The following is a 13,833-nucleotide window of genomic DNA, read 5'->3' on the forward strand; positions in this document are numbered from 1 at the left end:
CAGGCTGGCTCTATGCCTGGGTCTCAGGGGCCATCTCCGGCACCCTCCGTACCTGGATCTCTGCCTTAGCGTTGGGCATGCCAAAAAGATGTTACAGGGGGCATCCCTCCCCCATGTAATACCCTTTGGCCAATGTGCCCAAGGCAGGGAGCCTGACAGTGTTGCCGGCTTCAGAGATTTTCCTGATAATATTTGCTGTTTTACTTTAAGCTTCTGCTCCCGGGAATCATGTCAGTATATAAGAACCTGAGCTTTTATATTAAAAAAGCCCTCGCAGTTGCAGAGAAGAGCTTGAAAACATGAACCGTAAAGGCTCAAAACCAAGAAGGCAAATAAAAAGAATGGTTAACAAGGCATTTGCCTATACACAGGCACAAATAACCAATATAGAACAGATCCTGGCACTGAAACAATGGCAAAGGAGCGTGGTACTTTGAAGAGGTTTCGACATACTACTATGAGTTTTTAATAACATTAATTAAACCCTTTCTATACCTATTCTTCTCTCTCTCCTATTTTTGCAGCTATTGATCTTGACTTTGTTTTCCTGCAAGTCTGAACTTTGACTTGGCAGCACACACTTGGCAAGGTGAGGGCATTTTTAATGCTGATATTAGATGCTAGATGAAATGCACACTGAAAGGAGACTCCACTGCCCTGGGTTATATAAATACTACCTCCAGTTTAAATGTAAGTGGTGGCTGTTTATCTTTTAACCTCTTTTACGCTTGAGTAGAAAATACAATAAAGAGCAAGTAAATGCAGCATCCAGACCCACATTCTTCAGTCTCTTCCCCCCGGCCCTGTTTCATGGCTTGCAGCATCTGTTCAGAGACATATGGATTTGCTGTAGCATTCATTGTGTTCAAAGGGCTAAATGAATCGCAGGGGCAGGCAATTATGACAAGCCAGAAGTGCAAAATGCTGCAGTTCAGTTATTCTATGGCTTTGGGACTATGGGCAGCTACGTGTTAACATCAGAATGTTTCTATCTTCTATCTTCAGAAATGCTGTAATATTATAGGATTCCTGTTTACAATGAACTCCTTAATACAAATAAATGTAAGTTCTCTGCACATTGCACTCCTTATTTTCAAGAGGTAAGAGTAGTCTTTTAAAAAGCTCTTATTATTTTCATTTAAATTGTTTACCCTTCAAGGAAACACTTGGCTCTAACCCCAATTTAGATTAACATACAACCCCCATCAGAGCTCATTTATGTTAATAACTACCATTAGTGAATTTATATGATAAGCAATAAAATATTCCCCATACTAAAAGCTTTTAGTAGGATTTTTTTTAAAACACTGTGACCTAAAGATAATTTAGACAGTAGTAACAACTCCTTTCTGGCCCTGTTCTCTGACTCCATATTAATTTTTAAATGTCGTGTATTTATTTGGTATCAAAGTGCTGAACCTCAGAATATCTTAAACTAGTTATAGAAGAAGTAACTTTTGCCCACTGTTCTTCTTTCTTGCCACTATTTGGGGTCAATTACTTTTATAGCCTTCTTCTAAAACTCATGATTATACACCTGGCTGTCATGCAACGTGGCCTCTCTAAAGTCTGCTGACATCCAGTACAAGTATCAAGTCTTTGACCTCCACCGTGGTCATCTTCCACCTATGATCATTGCAAGGGCCATTCTACCAGTATAAATGTCAGATCTCTGTTGGACACTTGCTCATTATGGGTCTAAATTCTGGTCAGACTAACTACATTCTACTCTGGGTTCTAAATGCATCGATTCAACAGGAAAGTCTTAAAAGAAGTATAGATTTTTGTTATATTGTTTGTGGTTCCCTGTGCAGCACAAGATGGTATAATTTTGGGTTTACCTTCCAGAAGGGAATGCGTGTCTTAGGAACTGGGATGTGCTGTGCCTTCCCATGCAGAGCTCATCTCAGCATCTGTATGTGTAGCTGCAGCTGGGTGTGTCCCTACCTGTATATGTGCTGGAGTAGTGCAATTTGAAGCCTGGGGGAAGGCTTGGCAGGCTGCATAGCACTGCAGTGAGAGGGAGCCCAGGCTAGTGGGTCAGGTGTGCTCAGTGGTACCCCAGTTCCAAGTGGCATCCTGGGGGGGGACACCCATGATCTTCTTAAGCTAATGTTTGTAGCAGGTTTATTCAACAATACCCAACATGCAGTACTGCAATGAAAGAGCATTCTTCATGACAAGTGTGCTAAGACACTATAAAAAAAAATCTTTCATTTGATTACTTATTAAAGTTTAAGAAATTTAATAAACTTTTAACCTGTTAAACATCACTGTGGAGTTGGTTATTATTCAGAGAGCGTTTCATAACTACAGCTGATTGAACACATTTTTTTGGAGAAAATTTTCAAATAAAAAAAATTTCTTTCAAAATGTTTGTGGGAAAATTTCATAACAATTCACTTTAGATGTTTTTATTATAACTGATTTTTATTTTGAGTTGTTTTTGAAAACTGAAAAATTCTAGATTTGTCTTTATTTCCCCTTTCTCTTCCTTTGCCTTCTACCTACCTGCCCACATCCACAGAGCACAGTAGAGTAATAATTGGAGATATACCAATGGCCTAGAAGTGGAAGGGACCTTGAAAGGTCATTGAGTCCAGCCCCCTGCCTTCACTAGCAGGACCAATTTTTTTGCCCCAGATCCCTAAGTGGCCCCCTCAAGGATTGAACTCACAACCCTGGGTTTAGCAGGCCAATGCTCAAACCACTAAGGGCAGGTCTACACTAAGGGCGGGGGTCGAACTAGGGTACGCAAGTTCAGCTACGTGAATAGCGTAGCTGAATTCGAAGTACCCTAGTTCGAACTACTCACCCGTCCAGACGCCGCGGAATCGAAGTCCGCGGCTCCAAGGTCGACTCCGCCACCGCCTTTTGCAGTGGTGGAGTACCGCAGTCGACCGCGGCGCTTCCGGAGTTCGAACAATAGCGTCTAGATCAGACGCGATAGCTCGAACTCCGAGAAGTCGAACTCACCGCGTCGACCCGGACGGTAAGTGTAGACTAGCCCTGAGCTATCCCTCCCCCCAACAGCCTCAAGAACAACTCTGACATCATAATCCCTAGTGAATGATATCTAGGGACTTTCTCTCTCCCACTTTTTCCTCTCTCTTTTATTCTACTCTAACTTTTCAAAAATCTCTCCAACTTTGAAAAAGTTAAGAGTGACAAAAGAAAAAATGAAGCTCTGTAACTCTTAGTTTATAGTTTCCCATTAAAAATCATTTTTTAAAATCAAAAGTAACATTTTTCCACAACAAATTTTGATTTAAACTTCTTTGGGGGGGGGGGAGGGATTTTTCAGCTGAAACTATTCAGCCAGCTCTATTCATAACCTTGAAATACTATTAACAAATGCTCTGGCACTAGTCTTTTCCAATTTATATTAATTCAGAATAGTTAGTAAATCAGAACTCTGGTAGTGTATGGAATGGAATCTAAGACATTAACTCTTATGAAAAATGCATGCAATACTATAAAAAGACCTATATAGTTAATTAAAACCAGGATTTTTGTGTCAGTGGCTGGCTAATAATTAGATACCCCAAGGATCATTATTGTTTTATTCCTCTGTAGTAATCACATTTTTTAAAGATCAAACCAGGGCAGAAAGAATGAAAATTGAACATTTAGATACTAATTTTATTAGGCAAACAGAAATAGAATAGCTTCTTCCTTTACACACAATTGACTTAGTGATTCTTGACATGGATAGATTAGGAAAAGAGAAACCATTTAAAGGACAAGTGCTCAGAAACTGTATTTCCTGAGCAGTTCCTTCATATATTAATGCCTTCTGTGCAGTCTTTGGTTAGTCCTAGATTTTTAAGACTCTCCTGTATTGTAGTTTGCACATTCTAGTACTCCCAGAAAATATGTTGAATCATCCAGGATTGAAATATCCTGGGCAAGGTGCAATGCTGGAATTTTATTTAAAATTCCTTACATCATAAAAGGCAATTACACCTGCCAGTTCAGGGGGAGTCTCAAAGGCACAGATGGCAGGTATGAAAGGAGCAAAGCACCTGTCACTGGATGAACTCACTGCCAGACTGACACTTTGCAGGCATAGCATTCCAGGGGTTCTTCTGCTCTAGCACTGCCTGATGTCTGTCATCTGATGCCACAGCAGTCTGCAGCTTCCGTGGTGTAGCCCTCTGGCCAAGTCACCTTCTGGTTGTCTTCTTCCAGGGTAACAGAAAAATCCAAAGTTTAATGGTCCTTATGACAGGCCTTTAGCCCCCATCAGGGACTCATCAGTCTCTACCTCTTTTAATCCAGAGATTTGTATTCCCCCTCTTGCTGGGTGAGGCCTAAGGGAACCCAAGCCCAGCTTCTCCTCTAGGTTCCAGCCCAGGAACCCTGTGTTAGGCAGCTAATGACTGCTCCTTACAATCCCTTGGGCACTTCCTGGGCTGCTCCCACCTTTTCCCTCTTTGTCCACATCTCTCACAGAGCCATGGACTCCACTCTCCTACTCTGGAGTTCTCCCTCCCCAGCTTCTTGCCAACAAGCTACTGAGGTACTTCCTCTACACCACTCTCAGCCTCTCTAGCAACAGTCCTTCTCTAACTGAGCTGAACCTTTTATGCCAGTTGCTGTTAATTGGCTGCTTAGGGTATGTCTACACAGCAATAAAAGACCTGCAGCATGGCTGCAGCTGGCCCAGGCTCGCACGGGTTCAGGCTGTGGGCTAAAAAATGTTGTGTAGACATTTGGGCTTAGTCTGGAGCTCAAGCTCTGGGACCATCCTCTCTTGCAGGGTCCCCAAGCTCAAATATCTATACTGCAGTTTTTCAGCCCCACAGCCCAAGCCCCACAAGTCTAAGCCAGTTAACTTGGGCCAGCAGCAGATTTTTTATCCCGCTGTAGACCTATCCTTTGTCTCAGCTGGAGCAATAATTGGTCCATCTATTAATTCTTTCCTGGCTGTCACAGTGTGGGGTCTATACACCACATCAGAATGCCATTTGTGCCCTTGCGAATCTCTCTCTCTAAACAAATTACATGGCAGAAACATTGTGATAAATTATATTTGCCTTCTCCCAGGTTTAGTTAATCAACTCTTATTACAGAGAACGGAATATGAATTCTGAAGTACTTTCCTGAATTGGGTAAAGAAGTTTGTTTAAAATTCCACTGCTCAGGTGTGCCCATTAGGCAGTTCCACAGTCTAAGCAAGCTCATTTCTTGGTATCCAGTCTGCATTTTAATTTGCTTAATTTTCTCCCATTACTCCTACTTATTCCTCTCAAATTATGCTAGACAATTTCTCTTCCTCCTTAGTGTTTACCCTCTTCCAAGTGTTTATAGACCTTTTGATATCCCCCTTGGTCTTTGTCTGGGCAAGCTATACATATTTAAAATTCTTTTGTATTGTTCCTCATAAGTCAATCCCACCAGCCCCTAATCACTTTTATTGCTCTTTTCTGAATTATCTTGTCATCTCTGGAGACTTGCTGGTACTGGAGTGCCAGAATTGAATGCAATATTTTAGGTGCAGTCTCACTGGTGCTGCACAGAAGAGGAATGATCACCTTCCTGCTCTATGACAACATGTCTCTTCTTGTGCGGCCCTCCAAAAAAAATCACACAGGCTTTCCTTCCTCCCCCAGATTATAAAGGTACATTTACAAGCATGCAATCAGTCCAAAGAAGAGGAGCTGCAGCTCCCAAGAAAAACAGAAAACTGACAGAGAGATGAGAGGGAAAGGAAAGAAAAGCAGAAGTGAAGGAGAAGAGAGGTGTTCAGTGAATGAACAGCGGGTATAACATGAAAGTGTAATATGGAGGTTCACAGTAGATAACTGATCATACATGAAAAGGAAGCGAGACCTGATTCTCCAGTGTTTTACTCCTTGTAAACTTGTGTACTCCTTTACAGTTGTGGTTGTAAAACATATTTTTTTGTTCTCTTAGGAATGTGCATTATTTTATTTAGTGTTGAAATAAAATTTACTAGACAGTAATCATGAGATCCACTTGTATACTCCTTGTAAACTTTTACAAGTTTTACATCCACATGGCAAAAGTGTAAATAACTACACAAGGTGCAAGACAGTGGAGAATCACGCCTCAATCAATTTCTTCCAATCTGTTCAGTCTTTCATATGCCACCCTTTCCAAATCCTTCAGATCACAAAGTTCACAGTCTAATCCTCTATGCTTGAGATGTTGAGGCCCTGCATTTCTGCGGCACTTATGAAACCAGGGCAGAGTCAGCTTCTTCGCATTAAATGAGGTCCAGAGACCTTGGAATTGCACTAGAATGAATAGCTGTGCTTTGAGTGGGACTATTGTTTGAAATTTGAGGGAGCAGGGCCCAGATTCAGTGCTGCACTGAGTTTCTACAGGGAAGAGGAGCCAATCAGGAGCCTGCTGAGGTTCCTTGATTCTCACAGCAAAACTGCTCCCTGTAGAAGCCTGGATGCTGCTTTAAATTATGTCAGCTTTCAACAATCCCAAAGTAACCACACACCAGCTAGTTGGATCATGCTGTGCTCCAGTCATGCATCGTCCCCACTCACTACACTGAAACCAAGACAGGGCATGGCACAGGAGACAGGCATTTCAGCCGTGACAGCTGAGAGCTCCCTCATGCCAGGGGAAATCACAACTGGCCAGATCCAGCTGCTCTCCAACCCTTAGCTACACCTTGTCACAATGTTTAAAATTAGGTACCATGATAACAGCTTTCCAGTCTTCAGGAGCTGTTTCCATTCCTCCGGTCTATTCACATCATCAGTATCTGCTATTTCACATTTCCTTTCCTTAACAATTCTCTGGTGAATGCATCTTATCTGAGAGCCAGATTCTGCTACTCTTACACAGTGTTTAAACCTTACCCAGTGAATCATCCCATTGATTAACCACTGCAGAACAATGGGAGCAGAGAGAGACAAGAGGCAGGGAATCCCATGAAATTTATGAGCTCGCTATGGCCCCTGTCTCCCCAGTCTCTGTCAGTTGTTTTTGCCTATTCCCCCAGGTTCTGTGCTTGATTCATGCTCTCATTTGCAGCTTTCCCTCCCTGTTGGCTTTTTAAAGTCCACAGGACCTGCTAAAGACCTTGGTAGTTCACCAAAAAAACAAGGGCCCAATGTGGATTACTGCAGGTTTTAAGGAGACAAAAATGGGACCAGGATGGAGAATCAAGATATGGCATGTGGGAAATCAGGAAAAGGAAGGGACTGTTGGGGGCGGGGACGGGCAGATGACTTGTGTACAATGGGGCCAAAGAAAACCAATGGAATTTAGGAGCTTTGCAGGCATTCATTAGTGAGGAATAAGGAAAACCTGGAGGAGTTTAGGATTAATTGGATCAAGGTAATTAGCAGCCAGCTGCCTGTGTAGATGCGCTGTGACTGAAAAACTTCATTGTTCAAATTGTTCATTGTAACAAGAATCTGGAAGAGTCGCCTCCTCCTTTGTAGGCACCAAAAGAAATCAGTCTAAAAAGCAAGCTTTTATCATACATGACTTTTCCAATCATGCCCCCCAATGATTCTGGGGTAGTCAAAGCAACTATGGCAGTTAAAAACAAATCACCCAGTATTATGTATTTGTAGATTTTTGCAGTTGTCTTAATCTCAAACATACTAATGTCCTAAATCTCAGATCTGCAAACCTACTCCTCCTGTTTTCCTGCTATTTACAACTGGTAATCAATAAATTCCATTGGTTTATTTCTATAACAGGTACTCTTCATTGCTTTCCCTGATGGATGTCTGCAAATAGAAGGAAAAAATACTTAATTTTGATGAAAAAATATGTTAAATAAACTAAGGAAATAAGATCACAAAATTGGTCTGAAATCAATAAGATGAAATTCAGTAAAGAGAAGTGCAAAATACTACACATAGGGAGGAAAAATCCAATGCACAAATACAAAGTGGGGAATAACTGGCTGGTGCTAGTACTGCTGAAAAGGATCTAGGGGTTTATAGTGGGTCACAAATTGTATATAAGCCAACAATGTGATGCAGTTTGGAAAATGGCTAACAATGTTTTAATAGGAGTGTTGCACAAAGACAAAGGAGGTAGTTGTCGTGCCCCACTCAGCACTGGTGAGGCCTCAGCTGGAGTACTGTGTCCTGTTTTGAGTGTCACACTTTAAGAAACAGCTAGACAAACTGCAGAGAATCCAGAGGAGAGCAACAAAAATTATAAAATATAACCTATAAGGAAAGGTTAAAAAAACTGGACATGTTTAGCCTTATGAAAAGAAGACTAAGGGTGACCTGGTAACAAGCTTCAAAAATTGTAAGGACTGTTATAAAGAGGATGGTGATCAGTTGTTCTCCATATCCACAGAAGCTAGGACAAAAAAAAGTTGGCTTAACCTGCAGCAAGCAAGATTTTGGCTAGATATTAGGAAAAACTTTATACCTGGAAGGATAGTTAAGTACTGGAATAGGTTGTGACAGGTTGGGTCACAGAGATCCCCTTGTGAACTGCCACCTGATGTGTTGGGACTACCTCTGAGCCTGTTTTCCCTGGCAGCTTGGGACTTCAGTACCTTGCCTCGTTGTGCCAGAAACACTAGTCTGCTAGAAACATAGGCCCACGTCCGATCCACATCCCCCAAAAACTGCAAGCTTAACTAAAAACAGCTTAAGAAGTGCCCCTGTCTCCAACACCCAGATACCCAGTTCCCAATGGGATCCAAACCCCAAATAAATCCATTTTACTTTGTATAAAGCTTATACAGGATAAACTCATAAATTATTCGACCTCTATTACACGGATAAAGAGATAGTCACAGCTGTTTGCTCCCCCACAAATTACTTGCTTGTGCTGGGTTAATTAATAAGTAAAAAGTGATTTTATTAAATATAAAAAGTAGGATTTAAGTGGTTCCAAGTAATAACAGACACAACAAAGTAAGTTACTAAGCAAAATAAAATAAAACACCTTAGGCAAGTCTAAGTCTAATACAGTAGGAAACTAAATGCAGGTAAATCTCATTTTCAGAGATATTCCAATAAGCTTCTTTTACAGACTAGACTTCCTCCTAGTCTGGGTCCAGCAATCACTCACACCCCCATAGTTACTGTCCTTTGTTCCAGTTTCTTTCAGGCATCTCTTTGGGGTGGAGAGGTTATCTTTTGAGCCAGCTGAAGACAAAATGGAGGGGCTTCCAGAGACTTATATAGTCTTTCTCTTGTGCAACATCACAGACCCAATATGGGGTCTCTAGCCACCTGGGCAAGTCACATGTCTATGAATGATTCAGTTTTTTGCAGGCCGACCCCATTGTTTACATGTTAGTTTGAACGTTCCCAGGAAAGCTCAGATGTGGATTGGTGTCTCTCAAAGTCCATTGTTAGTTAAGTACTCCCAATTACTTGAATAACCCCTTCACACTATGTTGACCAAACTGCCTTATGTGCTTCCTACAGCAAACACTTTAAATACAAGCATAGAGCCAACGCTCATAACTTCGGATATAAAAATGATACATGCATACAAATAGGATGAATATATTCAGTACATCATAACCTTTGTAAAGATATGTTACATGGCATAACTAGCATACACCATATTCCAGTTATGTCATATTTACACTCATAAGCATATTTCTATAAAGCATTACAGGGTGCAAAGTCACATAGGTTACCAAGGAAGGTTGCAGAATCCCCATTCTCACTAGCAAATTTAAATATACAATGTATTGTTTTGAGATTTTTAGTTTATAATTCTCTTGAACATGGAGTCACTTTACATTAGATCTAAAATTCACTGATATTTCAATCATGTTTGAGCTTCAATTTTGTTCATTTTAATCAAACATAAGTTTATAAATAATCAGCAGAATGTTCCCCAAAGCCACCTGTCCTAGAAATCAGTTGGTATGGGGGAATGGATATTTTAGAACAAAATATCATGCTAGATTTAAGTGCAAAATCATCATTAACAAAAATGATGAACCCCAATCTCCTTAAGTGTACCCTAATCACCTGTTCTCTGCAAAGGTGGGCTGGCTCCAGAGCACAGTAGCTATTTCTCAGGTCTGACAAACTCTCACTTTTTGTCCCCAAGCATTACTGCACTGAAAGTTGTGTGCTGTTGTGATCAGTTTCACACCTGGAAGGGAAGGCTGGCAACTCCTCCGTAACTGGGCTGACTGCTCTTGTCCTCTTTGGAAGCAGCAAAGAATCCTGTGGCACCTTATAGACTAACAGACGTTTTGCAGCATGAGCTTTCGTGGGTGAATACCCACTTTACTTGTCCTCTTTGAACACCTTGATGAAGCCTCCAACAATGCCATCTGTTATCCCACGGAGAGATATGGTGAGCGAGGTACTATCTTTCATCGGTCCAATCAAAGATAGTACCTCACTCACCTTGTCCCTCTAATAGCCTGGGACCAACAGGCTATAACCACATCCCTTAGCTGAGTCACATATAACCCTAGTACTAGTTTTGACTTTGTTGCAACAGCCCTTCTTTGGTTCTCCAGCCTTCCTCTCACACTGGAGGGCAGGGAGGATAGTTTATTTTCTCCCCACACACCGCTGTCAACCAGATGCCACTGTCAGCCCACCTCGACCATCTTGAAACCAAAACCTCACTTACACACCCTTCAGCTGACTAAACGCTTTAGTAGGGGGACGTTTGATCTTCAACAGGAGCGTGAGAGCAGGGCCGGGGACGTTCTCCTGTCTTCAACATCAGCCACATTTCTGTCTGCTGGGGCTGCCCTACTCCGCCTGCTCCGCCGGGATCCCGTCAGTTCCCCCCTGGCCGGACTGGGGAGCGCTCCACGTGGCTCCGCTCAGCTCAGCTCCAAGCTAAATGTGCGGAAGCAGCACCAAGCTGGGGAAGCGGGGACCTCCCTCTGGGGCTCCCTGGCACCGGGCCGCGTGCCAGCGCTGGGCTGCGAGGGGACATTCCCGGAACAGGGAGCGGGCGTTCGCAGGGGGCATGTCCCGGCCCCTCCCCTGGCCGCGGTTGGTCTGTGCTGGCAGCAGGGCTGGGCTAGGCGCTGCGCGGGGGCGGGACCGCGGGGGAAGAGGTGGCCGCCGAGCCGGGGGAGCCCGGTCACTTCCTCGCACTCGGTTGCCGCGGAGTTTGCACGGGGCTCGCTCGGCGCCGAGCCGGGAGGTGAGGCTGGAAGCGGCGGCGCGGGGTGCCGCGCCCCGGCACAACTTCGCGGGTGGAGTCGGGTCTCTCTTGCAGCGGCGGCTTTGTCGGGGCGGCATCGCAGCCGCCACCTCTGGAGTGGGGCAGCCCGCTGAGGCGCGCGAGGGGCTAATGCTAGATTGAGGTTTACCCGGGCGCGGGGAGCTTCCCCCGGGAGAGCAGGGCGGGGACAGCGGAGCCGGGCTGTGCCGGGTAAGGAGTGACCCCGGCGGGCGGCCCTGCGCGGGGGGGAGGGCACGGGTGAGGCTGGGGAGGGGAGCCTCCCTTTATTGCCGGGGGGCTGCAGGGGGGGGGGCGCTCCGCAGGTCCGGTGAAGTGCTGCCGCTTTATCCGTCTCTTTGCTCCTTGCAGGTCTCGCTGGGGGTGAGGGGACGCCCCTCCCCCCGCCCCGCGCCGAAGAAGGGGAGCGGGTGGCTGCCTGCGAGGCGCCCCAGGCCCTGAGGGTGCTGCCTGGCTCCTCTCCTGCACGCCCCGGGGGCAGCGGAACGTGCCCCGGGGGCAGCGGAGAGTTTCTGTCCAGGCTCCCGCGGCGGGCAGCGGCGTCCGGATCCCGGCGAGCGCGAGGATGGCGGGGCGCGCTCTGCGGGGCGCGGCGCCCCCGGCCCCGGGCGGGGAGAGGCGGGCGGCGCTGGGGCGGCTGCTGCTGTTGCAGGTGCTGCTGGGCTGGGGCTCAGCTCAGCAGCCCGGCTCCTGCCCCGCGCCCTGCGAGTGCTCCGAGGCGGCCCGGACGGTGAAGTGCGTGAATAGGAACCTGACGGCGGTGCCTTCGGACCTGCCGTCCTACGCGCGGCTCCTCTTCCTCACGGGCAACCGGCTCGCCAGCCTCCCGGCCGGCGCCTTCCTTTCGCCCCCGCTGCCCCAGCTCAGCCTCCTCAACCTGAGCGGCAGCCACCTGGAGCAGGTGGAGGCGGGCGCCTTCGCCAGCCTGCCCAGCCTGAGGCAGCTGGACCTGAGCGGCAACGCCCTAGCCAGGCTCAGCCCCGAGGCCTTCGGCAACGCCAGCAGCCCCCTGGAGGAGCTGAACCTCAGCAACTCCCTCAGCAACCAGAGCGCGGTGGCAGCCCTGGCCGAGCTGCTGGGCTCCGGGGTGCTGGGCAACCTGAGCCGCCTGGAGCTGGCCGACAACAGGCTGCTCTCCCTGCCCCCGGGCATGTTCTCCTCCCTGCCCAGCCTGCAGCACCTGGACCTGCGCAACAACTCCCTGGTGAGCTTATGGGCCACGACCTTCCACAGCCTGGCCCAGCTTCAGAGCCTCGACCTCAGCCACAACTCCCTGAAGTGCCTGAAGAACGCCACCATCGCCCAGCTCCGCAGCCGGCCCGCGCTCCGCAGGATCAGCCTGGGCCACAACACCTGGGTCTGCGACTGCTGCATTGAGCACCTGGTGAGCTGGCTCAAGGAGAGCGAGCAGGTGGAAGGGAAAGGGACCTTGAAGTGCTCTTACCCTGACAAGATGCGGGACAAACCCCTGGTGAAGACCAACAGCTCAGACCTGGACTGTTCTGTGCGTGTAGACATCCAGTCCCAACTGCAAACTTCATATGTCTTCTTAGGGATAGTGCTGGCTCTCATTGGAGCGATTTTTCTCCTAGTTTTGTATTTGAACCGAAAAGGAATCAAAAAGTGGATGTACAATATCAGAGATGCATGTAGGGATCACATGGAGGGATATCACTACAGATATGAGATGAACGCAGACCCCAGGTTAACAAACCTCAGCTCTAGTTCTGATGTATGAAGATACACTATGGAAGCAGGGCAAGGCACAATAGCTATGCATGAAATGTAGACTTAAGCTTTACCCCCATGCTCACTTCCCTTCTCCCAGAGAAACAACAGATTTATTTGTGCCATGTGGGGAATATGCCTCCATGTAATGTAAAGGTGATGACGATTTTCTGTTACCCTGAAACATTGAGCAATTGTGCATGGTGTTGGGCTGTACATAAGAAACAGGCTGCTATTCCCTCTCTTCCCTCCCATCCCCCACCTGTTTTTCTTTGGAACTTGCTCTCAATACTTATTTGAAACATTTTTCAAGATCTAAAGTGAAAAAGATCCTCTCTTTGATGTTCCCAACCTGCAAGAGCATATAAAATTTACCAATACAGATACTATCCAACAAAAGCTGCCTCAACTTTTTTGGGAAAGAAGCTTTATTCATCAATTAGTTTTGTTCTTATGTATCCTAACAGAAGAAAATAATTTTATTCCATAAACTACCTGCAGATTTAAAAAGCTCCTAACAACTCTGTACAAAGAAGCAACTAAAATAGTGAGCATGCACAAATACTTTGTAGTTTTACATGTTAGGGAAAACTTACAACCTCAATAAGCCGCTTACTCTTTTGTAAAGTTCTTTTTATGTCAGTTTACGTGAAAATAGGATGCTTTTTAAATATAAACTGCATATAAACTCAGTTTGAACTGTTAAATAATTCAATAAATGTTCTTACAAAGAACTACTGTTGTGCTGAAATTTGTTTAATGATAAAACTGTAAAATAAATGCATGGAAGTATAAGTTTGGAGAATATAATGTTATTCACAAGTAGTTGTTCCATTAATTCATGGAAAACAAATTCTGTTTTTTATAGAACGGTCCAGTTTAGAGTCTGGTTATAAGTATTCACATGGCAATTTGTGAAACACCGTATAAGAATGTATAGATTCCACAGGGAGAACAGAT

At 45.4% G+C, this 13,833-nt stretch overlaps 1 protein-coding gene across 1 annotated transcript; it reads left to right on the plus strand.

The window, feature by feature from the left end:
• The first annotated feature begins 11,020 nt into the window (after positions 1-11,020).
• TPBG (trophoblast glycoprotein) lies at positions 11,021-13,595 on the plus strand. Its single transcript, XM_045010730.1, has 2 exons — positions 11,021-11,106; positions 11,497-13,595. The coding sequence occupies exon 2, from the start codon at positions 11,711-11,713 to the stop codon at positions 12,881-12,883; it is 1,173 nt and encodes a 390-aa protein (XP_044866665.1). The 5' UTR covers positions 11,021-11,106; positions 11,497-11,710; the 3' UTR covers positions 12,884-13,595.
• Positions 13,596-13,833: the final 238 nt, after the last annotated feature.

The sequence above is a fragment of the Mauremys mutica genome, chromosome 3, assembly GCF_020497125.1.
Source record: "Mauremys mutica isolate MM-2020 ecotype Southern chromosome 3, ASM2049712v1, whole genome shotgun sequence".
NCBI lineage: Eukaryota > Metazoa > Chordata > Testudines > Geoemydidae > Mauremys > Mauremys mutica.

Bases quoted from the DNA above. Each gene is read 5' to 3' on its own strand.
- TPBG (XM_045010730.1), top strand. From the start codon at position 11,711: ATGGCGGGGCGCGCTCTGCGGGGCGCGGCGCCCCCGGCCCCGGGCGGG.